A 24,393-nucleotide genomic window follows, 5' to 3' on the forward strand; every position below is an offset into this window, starting at 1 on the left:
CAATCACTAATTAAGAAAATGCCTTACAGCTGAATATTATGGAGGCATTTTCTTTTTTTTTTCTTTTGAGACAGAGTTTCTCTAACCTTGACTGTCCTGTAACTCATTCTATAGACGAGGCTGGTCTTGAACTCACAGAGATCCGCCTGCCTCTGCCCCCCGAGTGCTGGGATTAAAGGAGTGCGCTGGCATTTTCTTAATTGAGATTCACTCCTCTCAGATGACTTTAGCTTGTGTCAAATTGACATAAAACTATCCCGCACACTCATCAAATTGAGGTGAATATGTGATGATGTGGAAGCTCTTTGGTTGGGGTACATAGGTGGAAGAGGAGGCTCTTAGTAACCTTACCCTTGGCACCTGATGGGAGGCACTCCTCCCCTGTTGTAGGGGTTATCAAACAGTCCAGGCCTGTGGCTAAGCAACGTTTGAATACTAAGCTACATCTAGCGCTGAAAAGAGTTTGAATCTGACCAGATAAAGTCTTGGTATACTATTATGAGAAATCCTGGGCCAGCCAGGCAGTGGTGGCGCACGCCTTTAATCCCAGCACTCGGGAGGCAGAGGCAGGCGAATCTCTGTGAGTTCGAGACCACCTGGTCTACAAGAGCTAGTTCCAGGACAGGCTCCAAAACCACAGAGAAACTCTGTCTCGAAAAAAACCAAAAAAAAAAAAAAAAAAAAAAAAGAATACGAGGCAAACACCAGCAACCCGTCCCCCCCTCCCGTCCCCCCCTCCCGTCCCCCCATCTTCAATTTTTTTTTTTTTTTTTTTTTTTTTGGTTTTTCGAGACAGGGTTTCTCTGTGGTTTTGGAGCCTGTCCTGGAACTAGCTCTTGTAGACCAGGCTGGTCTCGAACTCACAGAGATCCGCCTGCCTCTGCCTCCCAAGTGCTGGGATTAAAGGCGTGCGCCACCACCGCCCGGCCCCCCATCTTCAATTTTGAGACAGTGTTTCCCTAAATTGCTCAGGCTGGCCTTAAATTTGCTGGCATCCTGCTTCAACCGACCTCCATTAAAGATTGTGTTCTTCTTGCTTTTCCTAATGCGACCGTTATGTAGCTGGTCCAGGGAAAGGCCGAGAGCAGATAAACCCTTAGGTTGTACATCTGTACAGCAGCAAGTTTAAAGAATTGTTGCAAGAGGGCACAGGGATAGGGGCAACTGGAGAGCCGGCCCAGTGGATAAGAACACTTGCTCTTCCAAAGAGCCAGGGTTCGATCCCTAGGCCCACATGGCAGCAGTAATTTCAGCTCCAGGGGATTCGACGACTTCTCTTCCGGCCTTCCCAGGTTTGCAGAGAAGCCTTGTTGACCTGAGTTCCATCCCCAACCCACGTAAAGCAGAATGAGATAACTGACTCCATGAAGTTGTCTCCCGGCTTCCACACTCACACGGTAGCACGCACGCGCCTCGCAAACACACACACAGTAATAATAATAAACTAAAATATATATATTTTTTAAATGTAGCGGGAGAGCTGGACACAGCGCTCATCTGTACTTGTAAGGTGGAAGAGGAAAGATCTCTGATCAACACCGGTCTCAGCCTCATAATATATTCGAGGCCAGCCTGAGCTATGTGAGACCCTGTCTCAAAAACAAACAAAAATAACCAACAGAAAAGAAAGGATTTTAGCTAGTAGCCTTTCCCGAGGGGAAGGGGACAATAAGTTCTCTAGGCAAGATCTGGAACGCCAACTTAAGGGGTGTGAAATGCAGCGTGTTGGGCACCAGGGGGCACCAGTCGGACCCGTCCCGGACCTAGCAACCCACGGTAGCCACACCACCTCCTTGCAAGGCGGGAGGTCCCGGGAGCCGTGTGGTTCGTGAGCGCCGTCTGTAGTGGCCTCTCCGCGCCCCTCTCCACTGTCCCCTCCGGGGGTGAGCGCCGCGGTGGCGACGGTGTGCTCCTCTGGGTCCGCGGAAGAGAGGCGGGAACCGCGGGCACCCGGACGGCGCGGTCGGTCACTCGTCCCTGCGAGGACTTGGAGACAGCTGTTCTCTCCGGCGGCCGTGGGGGGCAGCAGAGGGGACCGCGACAGGTGCGGGAGCCCCTCCCAGGGCAGAAGTGGGAAGGCAGGCTCCGGGGTCTGTTCCCAGGCTGGAAACCACCCCCGCCCACCCCCCAAGCAAATCCCCCCGAGAGGCCGGGCCGGCGCCGGGTCTCCGGGAGGAAGCGGCCGGAGACAGAGCGATTTCACGCGGCCTCCGGGGCTCGGGTTCCCGGGCCGGATACATGAGTTATGAGGCTCTGCGTCCCGGGGAAACTGAGGTGGCGTGAACGCTAGGCTAAAAAACAACCTCCCACTCAAAAAATGGAAATATTCATACTCCAAAAGAAAAAAAAAATCCCTTAAGTGATCCAACCGGCTAGGGGAGTTGAGTGATTTGGTTAATGGGCGAGGCCAGCTTTCAGGGGGCTGGGCTTTGGCGCGCTCCCCACCCGCATTCACTACCTTTCCCCGGCCTGGGGACTTTTGAATTCTTGATCTCCTCTTAACCATCTCCGGGGGAAATTGCTAGAGTGAGACCCCTCCTTGACCCTCTTGGCCAAGCTGCGGGCTGGCGGGGCGCGCTCTGGGCGGTTGTCCCAGGCTGCCAGCAACCATCGCGACTCCAGCCTCGCACAGGAGGGGGCGCGGCCGTGACTCACACCCCCTTCCCCCTTCACTCCCTCCCTCCCTCCCTCCTTCCCAGACAGAGCCTCCCCTGCAGTCCCGCTCCGGACTCGGACTCCGGCTCCTCTTGCCGTCCGCAACCTCCGCTGCCGCCGTTGCACTACCTATTCGCTGGCTGCTCAGGTGGCTGTCGCTTCGATGTCCTAATCCAGGGGCCCCCGGGCCAGACTCGACTGGGCTCCCTTCACCCTCCCTTCACCATGAAGGCGACTCTGCAGGTGCTGGGCTTCCTTCTCAGCCTGGCCCGGGGTTCCGAGATGGGCAACTCTCAGGCAGGTAAGCCGCGCGGGGAGCACCAGCAGGCTGGAAGCGGAGAGCGCGACCTGAGGGCGCGCAGACCCTGGGAAAGGGGGTTCGGGTTCTGACCCGCTGAACTGGGGGGTGCGACCCCGAGTCTACTGGAACAAGCAAAGAGGGGACCGTGTGGCTCGGTTCTCGGGCTGGGCAGGGACCGCATTCCTGGATGCCTTCTCTTCTCCCCAGGGCGTCGGGGACCCTCTGATTGCTCTTTTTCTGCTCAGGTTGATGTAAACAGTAGTTCTGAGAGCCTGCAGAGAGGGAGGGTAGGGACCCTTCTGTAAACCTGAGAAGGCTTGACTTGAGGGTCTCCGTTTGCTCTGCGGTTCCGTGGCCCCCACCTCCTCCCAGGTTTCAGCAACCCCCAGTTTCGTTGTTTTGCCGACAGGGTGGAGCTATGCAAGGGTTTGAAGTTGTTGTTGTCTGATGTTGGAAAAACAAGAGTGGCACCTCCTCTTCCGTGAGTGGGGCTGCCCTGAGAAGGCCGAGATTAACCTGAGGGCCAAGTCCAGGTGACATCAGAGGGGGAGGCCTCACGGAGGCTGGCTGCCTGCCTTCCCACAAGATAAGCTGGTCCCCAATTTAACCACCTTCTCTCTACCAAGACCCAGGTCAATTCAATTAACATGTTGCACATCTACTATATAGTATGCGTTTCCAGGGTCTATGCCTGAGCCTGCAGGTGTGGGGGAAAGGACAATTAGACCTATTTCTGAGGTCACCTCTCCCACCTTCTGAACGTTGTGGTCCGTGATCTCGCTGCTAGACACCCCCCCCTCCCCATTCAGTTTATTGTCTAACTTCAGACACAACCCAGACTGTACCTCTCTGTACCTCCCATTCCGCCATGGAATGGGTGTCTCCAGGACTGTGGACACCTGAAGAGTTCTGGGGTTGGTGTAATTCTCACTTCACCCCCAGAGCTCAGCTTGGGGTACAGCCAGGGCCCCCTCCCCAGGGTGGGAGTGGGAGAAACCACCTGTGCTTCCCCCACAGTTGCTGGGCCTAAATTTAGCCCCTGGGATCTTGAGATGTGAACACTCCCAGCTGGTGGAGGGGGTGGTCTGGAGACTGGAGTGGGAGGGGCCAGGGGAGTGACCTTATCACTCTTCCATCTGACTGTGTCGTGTCCGTCCCCCCCCCTTAACCAGGAACCCAAGAGTCCAGGATTCCCACCACCCTCCCCAAGAGGCAGGGAGCAGCCGTGGTTGGGTCTCTCTCTCTACCCTTTATCTCTGTCCTGCAGCCTCTGGGCATCCGGCCCTGTCTCAAACCTTGTATAGCCCCTTTGTCCCCTTGTGTGTGGCTGGGGCAACGGAGGGGAGGCTTCTTAGGGGCTGGATGTTCTTGTTGTGTCCAACCGCAGTCAGTGCTCTCTCTCCACATAAGAAGGGCTCTGCCATTGCTCCTCTGGGAGCGTAGGTTCTGCACACAGACAGTTCTCATTGCTTCCTTGCTGAGATCCCCAAGTTGCCGGGTTCTTCCTGGGTAATTGTTTATACTCCTGTCCTGCCCAGGCCCTTTGCCCCTGTTTGTGAAATATGGACTTTACCCTCAGGGTGGCAGGTAACCGAGACCTGTAAGGCCTTGCAAAGCGTAAAGACACAAAGTGTACAAGGTACTGTGGGCAAGTGGGATGGACTGGCCCCTTGTAATACTTCCCAGTACGGATCCCAGGGGCAAACCAATCTCTATGTGTGAGCCAGGGGAACTGTGTACGTGTTTGTGTGCCAGCACCATGGTGTGTGCATGCACGGTGTGACAGTGCTCATGCACACGTATGCACGCATCACTTCCCTATCCAGAGATCCTAGCTCCTCCCTTATCGGGGAGAAGGGGTTGGCGCCTTGACTTGGAAGAGGGGTGTCCTGCCAGGAAGGGGACAGGGGCGGGGCCGTTTCAGAAATGACTAACCTGCCTAGTCTTTTACTTCAGTCCAAGGACCCTGGGCTTCCTGGATGCCTCTGGGAGCTTCTAACCTGTTTATACCTCCTTGCTGGGACTGGCCCACTCCTTCCTTCATGAAGGATCTTAAAGAAGGGGTCAGACCAGAGGTGTAGCTAGCAGGAGAAGCTGGGGCCTCTGTCTCTCTCTCCCACTGTTGCCCCGCCTCAGGGAAGGGTGTTTAGAACAGGTGGTTCACCCCCTTGCCCCCACCCTCCACAAGCGCTGTGTTAGAGGAAAGATCCTTAGCACTTCCAGGGCCAAGTCTTCTAAAACCCCATTACCAGCCCTTCTTACGAAGGAAAGCGAAAGCCAAGACTGGACTCCCTGGCCATTCTTCTGGGCTCCCCTGGGAGCACTGGCACAGTTACATACAGGTCTTTTTACTGACTACTGCTGACGGTGAAGTTGGAAGAAGGTTCGGGAGTGGAGGCTCTGTGCTCTTTCTCTCCAGGGCTGCCCTGTGATGCTGGGGGAAGCTGGAACACGTTGGCTCAGGGGAAGGGACTAGAAGGGAAACCAGAGTTCAGGAAGGGGGAGGCCGCAGTTCCTTATCCAGCTTTAGAGACAAAGCTCCCATTGACCCCCCCCCACACACCCTACTACCAGGGTTGCTCCCTCCAGTGAGGTCACTTGTCTGAGCCCAAAGCTCCAGGATAAGGGGGGGGTGCTAAGGATGGGGTGTCTGGGATAGGGTGGGGCAGCCCCCTCCTCCTGGATAGAATCGCCTCATTGTGGGCTGAACTGTGGCCCCAGGCACTGCCCCCACCCTCTGCCCCCATCCCACCCTCTGTAGACACAATAGGGGCTGTGTGCTAGCCCCAAAGAGATGTTTATTCCAGGGTCTAGAGAGAGGCAGGATGGGGGCAGAGAAGTAAGTGCCTTAGTTGAGAAGAGGGTAATCAAAGTTTGATCCCTGCCTAATGTGTCCTATCAAGGGAGGAGAAAAGTCCCCTGATGTCTTCCTTCTGTGTTAACCCCTCAGTGACCAAATGAGTGCCTGAAAGAGGCACGGTGGGCACTCTGGTGTGGCAAAGCACACAACACACTTCACCTTTCTGTTTGTAATGATGAGGGGAGCACAGGAAGTGGGGCGACCCCAGCCTTGGAGGGCTAGAAGGCAGAGTTAGAGTCAGTGAATGCAACCGAGGACACCCGAGGGGTTTCCGTGGAGGGGACATCTAGCTTATCTGTCTGTCTTCCCTCCCCTTTCGCAGTGTGTCCCGGGACGCTGAATGGCCTGAGTGTGACGGGTGATGCGGAGAATCAGTACCAGACGTTGTACAAGCTCTACGACCGGTGTGAAGTGGTGATGGGCAACCTGGAGATTGTGCTCACGGGGCACAACGCTGACCTCTCCTTCCTGCAGGTGAGTGTGCGCAGCCCCCCCAACCCACCCCTTGTAGATCCTCTTCCCTTTCCTACCGGGGAGAGGGTGGGGAGTCTGGTTCTATGACCAGGGAGGTGTAGAAGCCACAAGGAAGGGACAGAATAGCTGGTGTTCTGGTAGGCAGAACTGAAAGTAAGCAACACAAGGACCCAGAAACAGCTGGGGAGATGATGGAGGGACCAAGGACCAAGGGAACCTTACTGTTATGAGTGTTCCGAGAAGAAATGGGTTGCAGACGTAGGTCCTTGGTTATTTCTGGGAGTGTTTGCTCACAAAAGCTGCACAGCAGTGTGATAACAATACTTCCTACGAATGAGGAACTGGAAAGAATTCAGAGCTGGGGTGCTGGCTCGGTGGTGGGGTGCTTGTAGAACACGCATGAGGTCCTGGAATCGGTCCACAGGGAGGCTGGTCCAGGAACGGGCCTGTAAGCTTGTCTACCGGGGAAACTGAGGTGGGGTAATGCTCGCTGGAGCCCGGAGTTCAAGACCAGAGAGTTCAGGACGGGAGTCAAGGGGCCATGGGAGTCAGGGGGGCGCTGTGGTTCAGTGAGTTAAGGGTTCCTTCCTCCATGCCTTAAAGGAAAGAGGGATCCCTGAGACTTTGCTTTGTGCCTTTCACTGACATGACCTGTTCTATCTTAGTGGATCCGAGAAGTGACAGGCTATGTCCTTGTGGCAATGAACGAATTCTCTACACTACCCTTGCCTAACCTCCGAGTGGTCCGGGGAACCCAGGTGTACGACGGGAAGTTTGCCATCTTTGTCATGTTGAATTACAACACCAACTCCAGCCATGCCCTGCGCCAGCTCCGCTTCACTCAGCTAACTGGTTAGTATCCATGACTCCTAGTCTCCCTCCCAGCCTCCCTGCTGACAAGCAGGGCCTTGGTGAGGACCCAAGATGACTAACTCTCAGCTCGTCTTAGCTGCCCACTACCTTGCTGGTTTAGAAGTCCACCGCTCTTTAAGCAGTAGAGGGCCCCAGGAGGGAACTGGGGGTGTCTGCTCTGGGAAGGAGAGACCCTATGTGACCGTGGGGCTGGACTGGGAATTGGATCAGTTGCCCATGCCTCCAACTTTGAAGTACAAGAGTCACTCCATCTCCCCGCTTCCCTGGAATCTTACCTTTGCCTCGACCAGGGAAGACTGCAGTGGGTTAAAACACAATCTGAGCACCCTCTGCTCCGTTCCAGTTGCTTGAAAAACACTCAGGTAAACCTAGAGGATTGAATCAGGGTGTCCTGTCCTGCTTCCCCCACCCCTCCCCCACTGGCTAAACCGGATCTAGACAGGTGTCTGAAGAGGCAGGCGCTTCTGACTCCTCCTCTTCCAGGGCCGGCTTTTCCAGAAGCCTGTGTCTGGCTGGACCACCTGTGGGCCAGGCCCGTGGACCCCCACCAGCCTGAGTCTTTGGGTAGGTAGGAAGGTATAATAGAGCAGTCATGCTGCGGACTTCAGCCTGTGGCTTTTCTCTCCACCACAGAGATTCTGTCAGGGGGCGTTTATATTGAGAAGAATGACAAACTTTGCCATATGGATACAATTGATTGGAGCGACATCGTGAGGGTCCGGGGGGCCGACATCGTGGTGAAGAACAACGGGAAAAACTGTAAGAGGCGGCGGCGGCGGCCATCAAGATGGTTCCCCTTGTCCCAGCAAACCAGAGTGACTCCTTTCCCATCCCTACTCGACCCCTTATCTGAACTCACCTTCCCCAAATAGTTACCTCAGGCCCTTGACCCAAGAGTCTGCCTGCCAGGAGGGACCTGGTCAGTCTCCTGGAGCCTAAACCAGTGTATCCAGAAAAGAGGCCAAAGTTGTCTAGATGCTGAGCGGGGAGATCAGATCTGGACCAACCCCGATTGCTCTTTGCCAGTATGACATCTCCCTGCCACCCTGACCTAGTAGTCCCCCGCTCCTATCCACTCAAGTACACACTCTGTTTGTCTGGGAGGAACCAAGTTCCTGGGATGGCACTGGGGCTGAAGTTGGCATCTGTCCCAGTCCCTCCCCTTCAGCTGCCCAGTGGGTAGTGTGGGGGAGTGGCTCCACCCTTGTTGACAGGTTCACTTGCGCCCAGCCCTGCTCTCCAAGGGCAGGGAGGGACACAGCCCAGGGCTTTCGCTCCCAGGGCTGAGGTGTTTCTGTGCTGACATCATACCCTGTTGATTCAAGCAAGTCTTTCTCAGCCCCACGGTCCTGAGTGTGCTTGCTGTCTTGTTTCCCATCCAGGTCCACCCTGTCATGAGGTCTGCAAGGGGCGATGCTGGGGGCCTGGACCAGAAGATTGCCAGATATGTGGGTTTGAATTTCCTTCTAAAACGTTAAAGCTCATACCCTCTCCTACTCTCCCTATGCCATCCTCACCCTGCCTGGGTCGATCCTAATGGTCAAAATGAGCAACGGCCTCAGAATTTAGCCTTGACCGCCATACTTCTTCTTTCCACAGTGACCAAGACCATCTGTGCCCCTCAGTGTAACGGTCATTGCTTTGGGCCCAACCCCAACCAGTGCTGCCATGACGAGTGTGCAGGGGGCTGCTCTGGACCCCAGGACACGGATTGCTTTGTACGTAGTGGTACTGTTTGTCTGTGCTCTGAAATGGGGGTACAGGCTTTACAGGGGGCTGCTCTGGACCCCAGGACACGGATTGCTTTGTACGTAGTGGTACTGTTTGTCTGTGCTCTGAAATGGGGGTACAGGCTTTGCAGGGGGCTGCTCTGGACCCCAGGACACGGATTGCTTTGTACGTAGTGGTACTGTTTGTCTGTGCTCTGAAATGGGGGTACAGGCTTTGCAGGGGGCTGCTCTGGACCCCAGGACACGGATTGCTTTGTACGTAGTGGTACTGTTTGTCTGTGCTCTGAAATGGGGGTACAGGCTTTGGAGAGGAGTAGGGGTATATGGAAAATATAAATGCTAGGAATCTTCTTCATCCCCAGGCCTGCCGACACTTCAATGACAGTGGGGCCTGCGTACCTCGCTGTCCACAACCTCTTGTGTACAACAAGCTAACGTTCCAGCTTGAGCCCAACCCCCACACCAAGTATCAGTATGGAGGGGTCTGCGTTGCCAACTGTCCCCGTAAGTATCTGAGGGGAAGGGACAACAATAGTGGACCCAAGATCCGAGAAAAAAATTTGGATTGCAAAAGGAATTAAATTGCTGGGCAGTGGTGGCACACACCTTTAATTCCAGCACTTGGGAGGCAAATGCAGGCTGATCTCAGTTTAAATTCAGGCCAGCCTGGTCTACAAAGTGAGTGCCAGAATAGCCAGGACTTTAAAAAAAAAAAAAAAAAAAAGAGGGATTAAGGTAGATGTTAAATCTGGAACCTATGTGTGATCATGTGACCTAAACTAGTGAGTGACATAGCTTCTGGCCATGGCCACTTGGAACAACAAAGAGCAAAGGATGTTGGGAATGTTGATGGAGTGCTTGCCTAGTGTGCACAGAACCCTGGCTTCAAAAACTCCAGTACCATGAACTGGGCAAAATAGTGTACTGTACTCCCAGCACTCGGAAGTAGAGGCGGGAGGATCAGAGGCTTGTGGTCTTCCTTAGCTACGTGAAGTGTTTGATGCCAGCATGGCTCAGCAATTGAGGAGACCAATTGCTGCCCTTCCAACGGACTCAGTTCCTAGTGCCCATATCAGGCAGCCCGTAATAGCCTACAATTCCAGCTCTAGGGACCCTGACACCCTCTTCTAGACTCCTCGGGTGCCAGGCACAAATGTGGTACACATACCTACATACAGGCATTATGTATACACATAAAATAGGAGGCTGGAGAGGTGGCTCAATGGTTAAGACTTGCTGCTCTTCCAAAAGACCTGAGTTGGATTCCCAGCACCCACACAGGGATAGTTGATGTCTCTGCCTTCAAGAGCACCTGTGCGTGCACAGACGGATGCACATACACATAATTAAACATAACAAAAATGAATCTTAAAAATACATAATTAAGGGGCTGGAGAGATGGCTCAGTGGTTAAGAGCACCGCCTGCTCTTCCAAAGGTCCTGAGTTCAATTCCCAGCAACCACATGGTGGCTCACAACCATCTGTATTGAGATCTGGTGCCCTCTTCTGGCCTGCAGGCATACATACAGACAGAATATTGTATACATAATAAATAAATAAATAAATACTTAAAAAATACATAATTAAATATTTTTCTCATAAAGGGCTTGAGGCCATCTTTTAAAGAAGGGATTTATTTATTCATGTACTTTATGTACATGGGTGTTTTGTCTGTATGTATATTTTCACACCATAAGAGGGCATTGGATCTCATGGGACTGAGATAAAGACAGTTGTGAGCCACCCTGTGGGTTCTGGGAATTGAACTCAGGACTCTTGGAAGAGCAGCCAGTGCTGTTAACCTGCTGAGCCATCCTTCCAGCCCCTTGAGGCTCTCTTAAGAACAAAGGGATGTCTAATTTATAGGACAAACCTGAGGAACTCTAGGTTGCAAGTGTGTAAGGGGAACAGGGGTGAAGAGAAGGGTCTTAGTAGTTGGCAGCGTTTTTCATATCTAATGACGATCGATCTCCTTCCTAGATAACTTTGTGGTTGATCAGACATCTTGTGTCAGAGCCTGCCCTCCTGACAAGATGGAAGTAGATAAAAATGGACTCAAGATGTGTGAGCCTTGTGGAGGGTTGTGCCCAAAAGGTGAGCAGCCTTATATCCAGCCTTCTCTCTGAGGTGAGTCAGAACCCAGCACTGAGACTGTTTTGTGTTGGCAGCCTGTGAGGGGACAGGCTCTGGAAGCCGCTACCAGACTGTGGACTCCAGCAACATCGATGGGTTTGTGAACTGCACCAAGATCCTGGGCAACCTGGACTTCCTTATCACTGGCCTCAACGGGTGAGAGACTCTGTCTTCCCACCCTAGCCTCCCGGCCCCATCCACCACACAACCTGTTTCAGAGACTTAAATCCCTCTAGTGTAGCTGGCTAGAAAGTCGTAAGAGCTACAAAGAACCTGGGAGAATGCATCGCTCCGCCTTCCTTCCACCTGGAGCTTGCTGTCCCTCGGTGTCCCTCAAGGCCATCCCTACGCAGCACAATTTACCCTGAGAAACGATGTGGTACACGGGCAGTATGGGCAGTATGGACCAGCTAAAGTTTTCAGAAGCTCTTCCTTAATAAGAGGAAGCTGGAGAGACAACACGGGTTAAGATCGCATACTGCTCTCCCACAGGTCCACAGCTGTCTATGTCTCTGGTCTCAGTGGGCGCATGCACACGCACACACACACACACGCACACACACATGCACGCACACACGCACACATGACTAAAAATAATGAAAATGATTGTCTATTTCTCATTACTTTACATTGATTTATTTTATTTTATATGTGTTATATGTGTGAGTATTTTGCCTGCCTATTGTGTCTCTGAGCCACGCGTGTCCTCAGAGCTCTGAAGAGGGTGTTGAGGTTGAGTCAGGTCCCCTGGAATGGGAGTTACAAATGGCTGTGAGCCATTATGTGGTTGCTAAGAACCAAACCCAGGCCCTCTGCAAGAACAGCTAGTGTTGTTTGCTTGTTTGTTTGTTTGTTTGTTTGTTTGAAACAGGGTTTCTATGTAGTTCTGGTTGTCCTAGAACTTGATCTGTAGACCAGGTTGGCCTCGAACTCCCAGAGATCTTCCTGCCGCTGCCTCCTGAGTGCTGGTATTAAAGGCCAGTGCCATTATGCCCAGCTATACTTTTTTTTTTTTTTTTGAGCATTTTTAAAAAATTTTTCTCAGGGGCTGGAGAGATGGCTCAGCGGTTAAGAGCACTTGCTGCTCTTCCAGAGGTCCAGAGTTCAATTCCCAGCAACCACATGGTGGCTGGCTCACAGCCATCTATAATGAGATCTGGTGCCCTCTTCTGGCCTGCAGACACACATGGAAGGAATGTTTTATACGTAATAAATTAAAAAAAAATTTTTTTTTTTCTCAGTGGAGCGATGGTAATGCACACCTGTTGAGTTCAAGTCCAGCCTGGTCTACAAGAGTTAGTTCCCCAAAAAACAAAACAAACCATTTCTCTCTTTTTGTGCATACACCTTTGACCTCAGTTTTATTTGGTTTTTGTTTTTTTTTCCAATGAGATAAGGTCTCCACATGTAGCCCAGTTTGACCTCGATCTTGCCACCCTTGTTTAGCCCCTCAAGTATTAGTGCTGAGATTATAGGTGGGTGCTTTCACCTCTGCCGTAGTTTGTTTATCTTTTTATGTGTATGGGTGTTTTGCCTCCATGTTTGTTTGTGCACTGTGTGTGTGCAGTGCCTGAGGAGGCCAGAAGAGGGCATCTGAGGCTGTGGAGCTGGAGTTATAGCCTGCTGTGGGCAGCCCTGGAGCATTTCCTTTCTTTCTGGCATGGGATGCACCGGGCACATGTATTTATGTTTCTCCAAGGAGCTCTGTTTCCTTAGTTTGAAGACTGATGTAGGAGCCAAGAGGCTGGGTTCTAGGAGAACAGTTTGCTTATCATATTTAAAGCCCTGGGTTTGATCCCCAGCAATGGGGGGGGGACATCTAGAAACCATGTTCCGAGGTGTGGTGTGTTTATTACCACTGAGATATACCTCCGCTGTACTGAGAGGTTTTTACTGTTCCCCCAGAGACCCCTGGCACAAGATCCCTGCTCTGGACCCGGAGAAGCTCAATGTTTTCCGGACAGTACGGGAGATCACAGGTGAGGAGGAGAGGCTTCTCCTCCTGGGAGGAGCAGATGATTCTCCAGCGTGTATTACAGTTAAGGTCACTCTCCAATCACAGCAGAGCGAGGCAGGTGACAGAGAACTCCCTGCTTATCTGCTGCTCTCCAACCCTCCAGGGTACCTGAACATCCAGTCCTGGCCCCCACACATGCAGAATTTCAGTGTTTTCTCCAACCTGACAACCATCGGGGGCAGAAGCCTCTACAAGTGAGTAAGGCTGTGGAGGCGGTGGCTGTGGTGTCTCCAGACAGCGAGCGGGGCAATCGTGAGCTAACATGACAGGGGAAAGGCAGAAAGGGAGGGGAAAGCCAACTGCAGTGTTGTTGTCTTACCAATGGGGAGGCTGACCCGGGAGGATCACAGCAAATTCAAGACCAGTTTGAGCTACACAGTGAGTTCCAGATCTGCCTCAGAAAACATCTGCCAAAGAGGGCATCCATCCTCTTTCCATGGTTCTAATTTAACCTGGATCATTGGTTAAATGGACATGAATCTCCTGTACGTCTAATTTCCTTCTGTCGTCTGCCTTCTAACTCTGCCTCCTTATTCCAGCCGGGGCTTCTCCTTGCTGATCATGAAGAACTTGAACGTCACCTCGCTGGGCCTCCGGTCTCTGAAGGAAATCAGTGCTGGGCGTGTCTACATCAGTGCCAACCAGCAGCTCTGCTACCACCACTCTCTGAACTGGACAAGACTGCTTCGCGGCCCTCCAGAAGACAGACTTGACATCAAGTATAACCGGCCTCGAAGAGACTGTGGTGAGAGAGAGGGCCTACGAGGGTGAGGACGGGTGGTCTCAGGGAGAGCAGGGGAGAGGAATAGGGAAAGTTTGACCCTGAGGGATGGGACCGATGAGGAAGAGGGTGTGAGGGCGGAGGCAGTCGTGAAGGGTTTTGAAGGCTTCCTGGGAGTCCGGAGTCTTTTCCTAACGTGTCTGTTCTTTTCCAGTGGCAGAGGGTAAAGTGTGTGACCCGCTCTGCTCCTCTGGGGGATGCTGGGGCCCAGGCCCTGCTCAGTGCCTGTCTTGTCGAAACTACAGCCGAGAAGGCGTCTGTGTGACTCACTGCCACTTTCTGGAAGGGTACAGTGGGGAGAAGGCCAAGCCAAGGTGGTGGGAGTAAGGCCCGGGAGGGTCGGAGTAGTACAGGTGCCATGACCTTCAGGCTGTGTTTCTTTCTCTTTCCCTCTCCTCCCACCCCCACTCCTCCTCTAACCCACTCAGTCTATCCTTCAATCCTTCTGCCTGAACCTTCCAAATGTTGGGATCACAGCTATGAGCCACCGTGTCTGGCTTGAGCGTGTGAATGAGTGTTCGAGTGAGGGGTCTGGGAGAGACAGACAGACAGACAGACAGACAGACAGACAGACAGAACCTCATAGTCCTGGCCTAGAATTTGCTATGCAGACCAGACAGGACTCAGAGAGCCTCCTGCTTCTGCTCCCTGAGCACTGAGATTAAAGGTGTGTACTGCTGCCCCTGGCCCTCCCCTCTGTTACTTTCTTGTTCTCTTGCTTTCCTGCTTGCTTTTGTTTTTAGACTGTGGTTCGCTCTGTAATCCAGGCAGGCCTTGAACTCGTGGAAAACTCCCTGCCTTAGCCTCCAGAGGGCTGGGATTACAGATGTGAGCCACTACACCTGGCTTTGTAGCCAGCTTTCTGCTTGTGCTTTGGTGGGCATGAAGTCAGAGGTCCTCATTATAGAATAAGAACGTGAAGGTCGGAACTTGGCAGTGACCTCTCTCTGTGCTCCCCATGGCAGGGAACCTCGTGAGTTTGCTCAGGAGGGTGAATGTTTCTCCTGCCACCCCGAATGCCTACCCATGGAGGGCACCAGCACATGCAATGGCTCGGTACAGTAACAGCCCTGGTGTCTGTATGGGAGGCAGGGAATGTCTAGGGAGTGATGTGGCCAGATTTCCAGGTGCGCCCAGGGAGGTCAGAGAAGCCTGGGCTGGGCCTTATGGGGAAGACTGGAATTAGCACTGAGATCTCAATGGTGACGTCCCCTTCTCTTCTGCTCAGGGCTCTGACGCCTGTGCTCGATGTACCCATTTCCGTGACGGCCCCCACTGTGTGAACAGCTGCCCCAACGGAATCCTGGGTGCCAAGGGTCCAATCTACAAGTATCCAGACGCTCAGAATGAATGTCGGCCCTGCCACGAGAACTGCACCCAGGGGTCAGTGACGGGATGGAAAGAAGGAGGGGCCCAGCCGGAGTGGGAACACAGAATTAGGGTGCGGGGAGAAGCAAGAAGAAAGGGTTGGCTACTTAAGGCCTCACTTCCAGCTATGAAGGGCTGGAGGACATGAAACTCACGACACGGAAGTATCGCACGGATGGGGCAGCTGGAAGAAGCTCAGCAGTATCGTTCAGAAAAGGCTCAGTAGGTGGAGATGGAGGATAAGACCGTGCAGACGGGAGTGGATCCTCTCTGTTCAGGGGCTGGGTTTCCAGCTCCAGGATGAGCCTGGAGTAGCTTTGTTCTGAAACAAGCTTTTATAAGTGCAGGCTCTCGGACTTGAGTCTCTATTTACTTTATAATTGCATTTATTTGTTGTGGATATGGGGGCAGTGTGTGCATGTGTGCTGTGGTGTGTGTATGGAGATCAAATGACAACATGAGGAAGTTAATTCTCTCCTTCCCGTAGGTGGTTCCCAGGAATCAAACTCTGGTCCTCGGGCTTGGCAGTAAATCCTTCACTGCTGAGCCTTCTTGTTGGCCCACACCTCTATTGTCTACTTAACTAAGAAGGCCATTTTCTTTTCTAGGTGTAAGGGACCAGAACTACAGGACTGTTTAGGCCAAACAGAGGTATTAATGAGGTAAGATGGAATTAATTGTGGAGCCCAGGAATGTTTGGGAGAAAGGTTACGGAGACCCATGCTATTCCATGCTTTTCATTCTGCCTTTTTTTGTTGTTTTTTTATTTTATTTTATTTTGTGACAGGGTTTCTCCGTGTAGTTTTGGAGTCTGTCCTGGAACTCCCTTTGCAGACCAGGCTGGCCTCGAACTCACAGAGATCTGCCTGCCTCTGCCTCCCGAGCGCTGGGATTAAAAGCGTGTGCCACCACTGCCTGTCCTCATTCTTCCCTTTAAAAAATGTTATGTGTATGGTTGTTTTGTCTGCATGTATATCTTTGCATGACTTGCTTGCCTGGTCTCCTTGGAGGCCAGAAGAGGGTATGGGATATCTTGGAACTAGAGTTATGGATGCTTGTGAGCCATTATGTAGGTGCTGGGTCTCAAACTCAGGACCTCCACAACAGCAGCGAGTGCTCCAACACTCCAGTGTCCCATTCTGCCCTTCTAAGATTTATTGTCTATACATTTAAATATTTATTATGTATATAGTGTTCTGCTGGCATGTATGCCTATAGGCCAGAAGGGGGCACTAGATCTCCTTACAGATGACTGTGAGCCACCATGTGGGTGCTGGGAACTCAGGACCTTTGGAAGAGCAGGCAATGCTCTTAACCTCTGAGCCATCTCTCCAGTCCCCGCCCCTATTTATATATAAATTTACATATATATATATATATAGTTTTGTTTGTTTTGTTTTTGTGACAGACAGGGTATCATTATATAGCCCTGGCTGACATGAAACTTGTTCTGTAGACCAGACTGAACAAACTCACAGAGATCCGCCTGCCTCTGCATCCCAAGTACTGGAATTAAAGGTGTGCACCACTTTTAGTTTTTTTTGGTTTTTTTTTTTTTTTGGTTTTCCTGGACAGGGTTTCTCTGTAGCTTTGGAATCCGTCCTGGAACTAGCTCTTGTAGACCAGGCTGGCCTCGAACTCACAGAGGTCTACCTGCCTCTGCCTCCTGAGTGCTGGGATTAAAGGCGTGCACCACCACCGCCCAGTTTATTTCTCCCTTTTAAAAAATTATTTTTTCTATGTATGAGTAAAGCTGAATGTGTGTGTGCAACATGTGTGCCTGGCTCTTGAGGAGGCTAGCGGAGGGCCCTGGATTCCCCTGGATCTGGAGTTATGGATGTTGTGAGCCATGTCGTGGGTTCTGGGAGCCAAACCTGGGTCCTCTGTAAGAGTTCTTAATTATGTGTATTGGTGTGGGTATGTGCATTGGGTATAGATGCACTCAAAAGAGGGCATCAGATCTCCTGGAACTGGAGTTACTGATGGTTGTGAGCCACGATATTGGTGATGGGAACCGAACCTAGGTCCTCTGCAAGATCAGTCAGTGCTTTTAATCACTGAGCCATCTCTCCAGCCCCACCTCACCCTTTTAAATAATGTTACTTATTCTTTGGAAATTTAGTACATTTATGTAATGTGTTTCTATCATACCAACCCACCACTATCTCCCTCCAGATTCCCTCGTTCCCTTAGCCTGTCCTCTTCCTGGTTTCCTGTCCTCCTTTTCATTATTGCTATTAATAACCCCGAGTCCTCTTAGTGCCACCGTATGCATGTGGGCGTGGAAGCGTCCACTAGGGTCATTCTTTCCTCTTCTATAAATAGTCCGCCATCCCTGGGCTCAAGAATTGTGGCTTCCGGCATTCCCTTCCTAAAATTAACTTACACGAGCTTAGAAGAGGGAAATCTCATGTTTAGAGCTCCTTCGGTGCTCATGGATATTAGTAGAGATGAATACCAATCAACACCATAGAGATGACCTCTGTGAAGCTGCTGTAAACCTAGGATGCTGGCCTTTCTTTATCCCATAGTAAAACCCATTTGGCCATGGCTGGGATGGTCGGACTGCCTGTGGCTCTTCTGATTCTGGGAGGCTCTTTTCTCTATTGGCGTGGACGCAGGATTCAGAATAAGAGGGCTATGAGGCGCTACCTGGAACGGGGTGAGGTGAGTACGTTTAACTTGGGGGGGGCACGCTTATAATCTGCTCCTAGGGTGAGTGGTAGGATGGTCCCTACTCCTCTTTCCCTAGAATTTAGTCCCACTCTTTTAGAAGTCAATGTAGAGCAATGGATATAGCTCAGACTGCTTGCTTAACATGTGCAAGGACCTTGGTTCAATTCCAGAAACACATGTGTACACATTACATATATGTGCGCACCAGTCCACACCGGAAGTGAGAACATGTATTCTCATCTTGCTTTTGCCATTTGCCATGACTCTGAAGAAACTGCTTTCCCTTGGACAGAAAATCTAGTGTGAACTGTTGTTCCTGAAGGGAGGTGTCCTTCTCTTCCCGCCCTCAGCTCTGGGTCCTGCTGCCCTTGGCAACTCCTACGGGCAGTAGGTAGGATGGGATTGTGGGAGTAGGCTTTTCTGAACACCTTCTTCCGTGTGCTCCTCAGAGCATCGAGCCTCTGGACCCCAGCGAGAAGGCAAACAAAGTCTTGGCCAGAATCTTCAAAGAGCCAGAGCTGAGGAAGCTTAAAGTGCTGGGTTCTGGTGTCTTTGGAACCGTACACAAGGTGAGTGGCTCATGGGAAGTCTGCAGAGCTGGGGAAGAGATGGAGGGAAGATGGGAGAAGGATTTTGGCAAAAGAGTGACATAAGGGGGCTGGAGAGATGGCTCAGTGGTTAAGAGCATTGCCTGCTCTTCCAAAGGTCCTGAGTTCAATTGCCAGCAACCACATGGTGACTCACAACCATCTGTAACGAGGTGTGGTGTCCTCTTCTGGCCTGCAGACATACACACAGACAGAATACTGTATACATAATAAATATAAAAAAAAAGAGTGACATAGAAGAATGATTTTTGGCCAGGCGGTGGTGGTACAAGCCTTTAATTCCAGCACTCGGGGGGCGGAGGCAGGCGGATCTCTGTGAGTTCAAGGCCAGCCTGGTCTACAAGAGCTAGTTCCAGGACAAGCTCCAAAGCTGCAGAGAAACCCTGTCTCGAAAAACCAAAAAAAGAAAAAAAGAAAAAAAAAAAGAAAGAAAATGAAAAGAATGATTTTTGACATCATGTCCACCCCAACTTTCCAGGGGATTTGGATCCCTGAGGGTGAATCCATCAAAATTCCAGTCTGCATTAAAGTCATTGAGGACAAGAGTGGGCGGCAAAGTTTCCAGTCCGTGACTGACGTAAGTGAAGGGAGGCAGTCTCTGCCGCACCAGAGGCGAGGCAGTGTTGGATCCAGGCGTGCTGGCATATGACTTTGCATGTTAGCTCTGTGTTAGGCTTGCTGTACTTGAGTGTTAGCGGACTCTGGACTCGGTATGCTTTTGTGGAGCACATGTGAACCTGTTCCTTCCTATGTTTCACAGCATATGCTGGCCATCGGTAGCCTAGACCACGCCCACATTGTGCGGCTCCTGGGACTGTGCCCAGGATCATCTCTGCAGCTTGTCACTCAGTACTTGCCTCTGGGCTCCCTCCTTGACTATGTGAGACAGCACCGCGCAGCCCTGGGACCACAGCTGCTGCTCAACTGGGGAGTACAAATTGCCAAGGTGAGGGGCACCTGCCAACATGAGGAGTCTACGATAGCCAGGGCGGGGGCAAGGAGACCCAGGGTTTGAAGTCTGGGGACCGTCTTCAGTGTTTGGGCAGCTCCTGCTGCTCAGTGCCTGGCACCCCCACCCTGAGACTGCCTTCTCCTCTAGGGTATGTATTACCTTGAGGAACACAGCATGGTGCACAGGGACCTGGCGCTCCGCAACGTGCTGCTCAAGTCACCTAGTCAGGTGCAGGTGGCCGACTTCGGTGTGGCTGACCTGCTGCCGCCAGAAGACAAGCAGTTACTACACAGTGAGGCCAAGGTGAGGTGACCAGGGTGGGGTGGTCGGGTGGGGTGTGCATGGGATACAGAGTGGTCCGGGGCTCCTTCTGAGACGAGCAGGGGAGTCACGGTCAGTTCGAGGAGAGGGAGCGGAGAATGGCTAAAAACTTAAGTTCAGACAACAGGATGGTAGAGAACTTGGGTGTTTTGTTCGTTTGAGAGCTTGGGATTTTAAGACAATAAGAAAATTGGTGAAAATTAAGCAATTTTCTTTATCTTTCATCCTCAGACTCCTATTAAGTGGATGGCCCTCGAGTGTATCCACTTTGGGAAATACACACACCAGAGTGATGTCTGGAGTTATGGTGAGCATACCTGGCGGCCCCCTCCCGTGTCATTACCAGCCCAAGCCCCCTATCTTTTGCGTCTTCTCTTCTTAGGAACTTCCAGCCCAACTTCCAACCCTTGTCTCTAAGCGAAGTCCACCTTCCTTTATCACTTTTAAGTAGCCTGTGTCTATTCTCATGCCTACTAGTTAACTTCTCTCTGTGTCAGGTGTCACCATCTGGGAGTTGATGACTTTTGGGGCAGAGCCCTATGCGGGGCTGAGACTGGCTGAGATACCAGACCTGCTGGAGAAGGGCGAGCGGCTGGCACAGCCTCAGATCTGCACCATTGACGTCTACATGGTCATGGTCAAGTGTGAGTTGTCTGCTGACCCTGTCTTCCCTGCCTTCCCTCCTTTCTCCTCCGCCTCTCTTCTCTGCTGACCCCGCCCCCTGCATCTCACCCCCCCCTCCACCCCCAGGTTGGATGATTGATGAGAATATTCGCCCCACCTTTAAAGAGCTAGCCAATGAGTTCACCAGGATGGCCCGTGACCCACCGCGATATCTGGTGATAAAGGTGAGTGGGGGCCAGTGGACGTCAAGTTCATTCAGAGAACTAGAATCCACCCTAACGATTGTCTGCTTCTGTAGAGAGAGAGTGGGCCTGGAATACCTCCTGGGGCAGAGCCCTCTGCTCTCACAAACAAAGAGCTGGAGGAAGTAGAGCTGGAGCCTGAACTGGACCTCGACCTAGACCTGGAGGCAGAGGAGGACAGCCTGGCCACCACACTGGGTTCTGCCCTCAGCTTACCAGTGGGAACACTTACCCGGCCACGTGGGGTAGGAGACCTTCTAACTGCATGAGATTCTGCCCCATGAACCCCCATGAGCCATCCCCACTCATTAGCTTCAGTGCTAATAAGAGTTCATCCTTCATTTTAACCCTTTCCTTTCCCTTCTCACCCTAGAGCCAGAGTCTTTTAAGCCCCTCGTCTGGATACATGCCCATGAACCAGAATAATCTCGGGGAGGCTTGTCTGGTAAGATCTGTTGCCGGGAGCTGGGGTGGCGGAGTCTTATGGGCTTGGAAGTCTTAATAGAAATATGGAGGGAAACACCTCAAATCTTGAAGATTTCATCAGCATCCTAAAACTGAGAAGGCCCTAAACGGCCACGCCTCCTTCTGAATCTGCCTCTCCTTGTATCGTTTCCTGTTATTTTCTCCTTAGGATTCTGCAGTTTTGGGGGGTAGTGAACAGTGCCCTCGTCCCATCTCTCTGCACCCAATCCCACGGGGACGTCTGGCATCAGAGTCATCAGAGGGCCATGTGACAGGCTCTGAGGCTGAACTCCAGGAGAAAGTATTGATGTGTAGAAGCCGGAGCCGAAGTCGGAGCCCTCGGCCACGTGGAGACAGTGCCTACCATTCCCAGCGACACAGCCTGCTGACCCCTGTCACCCCGCTGTCCCCACCAGGGTTAGAGGAAGAGGATGTCAATGGCTATGTCATGCCAGATACACACCTCAAAGGTACCTGGTTCTTCCTCCAGCTTTTCCCTTAAATCTCTAATCTCTTTCTCCAAACTCCCTTTAATTCTTTCATCTTCTCTGATATTTCCTAGTCACTCACCCCTATTCCTTCTGGTTATTTCTCAGAAGTACTACACACACTTAGAATTTTCTCACCCACAGGTACATCCTCCTCCCGGGAAGGTACACTTTCTTCAGTAGGTCTCAGTTCTGTGCTGGGTACTGAAGAGGAAGAGGAAGATGAGGAGTATGAGTACATGAACCGGAAGAGAAGGAACAGTCCACCGCGGCCCCCTAGGCCCGGTTCCCTTGAGGAGCTGGGTTACGAGTACATGGATGTGGGCTCAGAGCTCAGTGCCTCTCTGGGCAGTACGCAGAGTTGCCCACTGCATCCTATGGCCATCGTGCCATCCGCTGGTACAACTCCAGATGAGGACTATGAGTATATGAACCGCAGGCGTGGTGTAGGTGGTGCCGGGGGCGATTACGCCGCCATGGGGGCCTGCCCAGCAGCAGAACAAGGGTATGAAGAGATGCGAGCCTTCCAGGGGCCTGGACATCATGCCCCCCATGTTCGTTATGCCCGCCTCAAAACTCTGCGCAGCTTAGAAGCCACTGACTCTGCCTTTGACAACCCTGACTACTGGCACAGCAGGCTTTTCCCCAAGGCTAATGCCCAAAGAACTTAACCTCTGCTCCTTGAGACTCTTGGGGAGCATTTGATGGCAGCTAGTGCCTCTTGAGGGTACCTCTCTCTCACCCTCTCCCTCAGGTCCCACTCCCATTTCTCCAGCCCTAGACAATGCCGTCCAGTCTTTGGAGACTTGTACACATATCCTTACGCAATTTTTGTGGTACGTAGCCAGTTGTGCACTTTCTCCTCTTCCCCAGCCCCAGGAGAAGAGAAGGTTTTCCTGTTTGTCCACTTTCCCAATCCCGTTCCTCATCTTCCTCAGGGAGACTCCTGGAGATATGAAGGGTTACTCTCTAAGCCCCTTTCTCTCCGGCTCTTACTTGGTAGGGTTAGACGGCCTTGTTTCTCATAAGACTGTCCTAAGGAAGAGAAGAGGACACAGAGCTGGAAGAGGAAAGGAAATTTTTGGCTCCTGAGAGCAAATCCCATGGAAAGATTGAGAAACTTAAAGCTTTATGGACTAAAGTTGGGAGTAGATAGCAGTGACTATGAATGAGCACTCACTACTGTGAGCCAGGCACCATCAAGGTGAACTCTGCCTGCATTAGTTCAGCCACATCTCTACAATCTTGTGAGGTAGAGTTGATCCCATTTTACCAATACAGGAGTCCCCTGAGTGTTCCAAGATAGCCAGCAGGTTCCTCAGTCTGTGAATAGTACTGAATCCTGTAGTTGGGTTTGGTTTGGTTTTTGGTTTTTGGAGACAGTTTCTCTGTTCTCCTTGTTGTCCTGGAACTCAATCTGCGGACCAGGCTGGCCTCTGCCTCCTGAGTGCTGAGGTTAAAGGCGTGCACCACCACTACCTGGCCTATAGTTTTTTTAAACCATGTTTTAGTTGTTGTACAAAACTGAATGCTACAGTTTAGCGCCTTTTCCATCTTACCTAAGACGTCATCATGCATTATGGCCGTATGTTTTTAGTTTGAGGTGCCACAGCGAAATTAGTACTACTACTTTGTCTATTTCCATAATTTCATGGATTTTATTATAGATAATACCATGTGATTCTCCCCCCATATGAAGTCAAGAGCTTTCACCTTTTCTCAAACAAAAACCACTTCCCTTTGGCATGTCTGAATGCCAGCATCGCTACTCTTGCATTCTGAACCCGTTTGTAGGTAAAATAAGGATATTTGAACACAAGTACTATGATACCACTGCCAGTCAGTCTGACAGCAGGTGGGTTATGAGGTGACTTATGGACTATTAGCCAATAACTAAGGTTACTGGTATGGATGTGCTAGGTAAAGATGACTCAGAATTGTGTGCAATCTAAACTTTAGGGACTATTTATTTCAGGAATTTGTCATCCGACATTTTCAGATTGTAGTTGATCATAGGCTACTAAAACTATGGACAGCAAAACCTCAGATAATGGGGGACTGAGCCTTGAAGAAATTAAGCAGCCAGTCCAGGATTCAAACTCTTCCCAATTCCAATACCTGTACTTTTATTATAAGGTGTCAAGGAGTACCTATGTCAAGTCCTTGTAAGGGGCACGTGCGTGCTTGATGTGTGTGTGTGTGTGTGTGTGTGTGTGAGAGAGAGAGAGAGAGAGAGAGAGAGAGAGAGAGAGAGAGAAAGAGAAACAGGATCTCACTCTGTAGACTGGCCCGGAACTACGTAGCCCAGGATGGCTTTGAACTCAGCTCTCAGCAATCCTGTCTCAGCCTTCCAAAGGCTGTGACTACACGTGTGAACCAGACTCCTTTTCTTGTTTATGCACTGAATCAAGCAAATGCCAACGGCTACATTTTCCTCCAGTACCCAGGCTTCTCATCTCAGGAAGAAGTGAAGACAACGCAGGACAACAAACTGGACATTTTTTGTGCAAGCCATAGCCCACATATGTTGTAGATAATATACACTCCTTACAAGACAATTCACAAAGGTTCTGAGACTCAAATTTAACCAGTAGTGAGAAATTTCTGGTGGGATAGAAAGAGGATCCATTGTCAGACCTCAGTCTTCCTGGATGGGAACTGGGGAAAAATGTCTTCCTGTACCATTAAAGTTTTTTGTTTTGTTTTTATACGTGTCTGAATAAAAAATTGCCAAAGTTTTTTTTTTCTTTTTGGATTCTTGCCAACTAAAAAGTGCATGAGACCATTCTTATCTGCTTCTTCCTTTTTTCTTTTTTTTTTTTTA

At 51.2% G+C, this 24,393-nt stretch overlaps 1 protein-coding gene across 1 annotated transcript; it reads left to right on the forward strand.

Moving 5' to 3' along the window:
• Positions 1-2,735: 2,735 nt before the first annotated feature.
• Erbb3 (erb-b2 receptor tyrosine kinase 3) lies at positions 2,736-24,307 on the forward strand. Its single transcript, XM_057757913.1, has 28 exons — positions 2,736-2,956; positions 6,139-6,290; positions 6,956-7,142; positions 7,797-7,922; positions 8,546-8,611; positions 8,763-8,881; positions 9,256-9,397; positions 10,875-10,988; positions 11,063-11,183; positions 12,933-13,006; positions 13,148-13,238; positions 13,584-13,789; positions 13,980-14,112; positions 14,791-14,881; positions 15,054-15,208; positions 15,802-15,855; positions 17,725-17,860; positions 18,319-18,438; positions 18,956-19,054; positions 19,238-19,423; positions 19,577-19,732; positions 19,982-20,057; positions 20,248-20,394; positions 20,501-20,598; positions 20,673-20,861; positions 20,990-21,061; positions 21,251-21,551; positions 21,714-24,307. Exons 1-28 carry the CDS (start codon positions 2,881-2,883, stop codon positions 22,238-22,240), a joined length of 4,014 nt encoding a protein of 1,337 aa, XP_057613896.1. The 5' UTR covers positions 2,736-2,880; the 3' UTR covers positions 22,241-24,307.
• The last annotated feature ends 86 nt before the right edge of the window (positions 24,308-24,393 follow it).

The sequence above is a fragment of the Chionomys nivalis genome, chromosome 25 (assembly GCF_950005125.1).
Source record: "Chionomys nivalis chromosome 25, mChiNiv1.1, whole genome shotgun sequence".
Classification (NCBI taxonomy): Eukaryota; Metazoa; Chordata; class Mammalia; order Rodentia; family Cricetidae; genus Chionomys; species Chionomys nivalis.

Excerpts from the sequence above, each read along its gene's own strand:
- Erbb3 (XM_057757913.1), top strand. The coding sequence starts at position 2,881 with ATGAAGGCGACTCTGCAGGTGCTGGGCTTCCTTCTCAGCCTGGCCCGG. Across the intron at positions 8,882-9,255 it reads CCCAGGACACGGATTGCTTT|GCCTGCCGACACTTCAATGA; the intron begins GTACGTAGTGGT and ends CTTCATCCCCAG. Across the intron at positions 13,790-13,979 it reads CCGGCCTCGAAGAGACTGTG|TGGCAGAGGGTAAAGTGTGT; the intron begins GTGAGAGAGAGG and ends GTTCTTTTCCAG.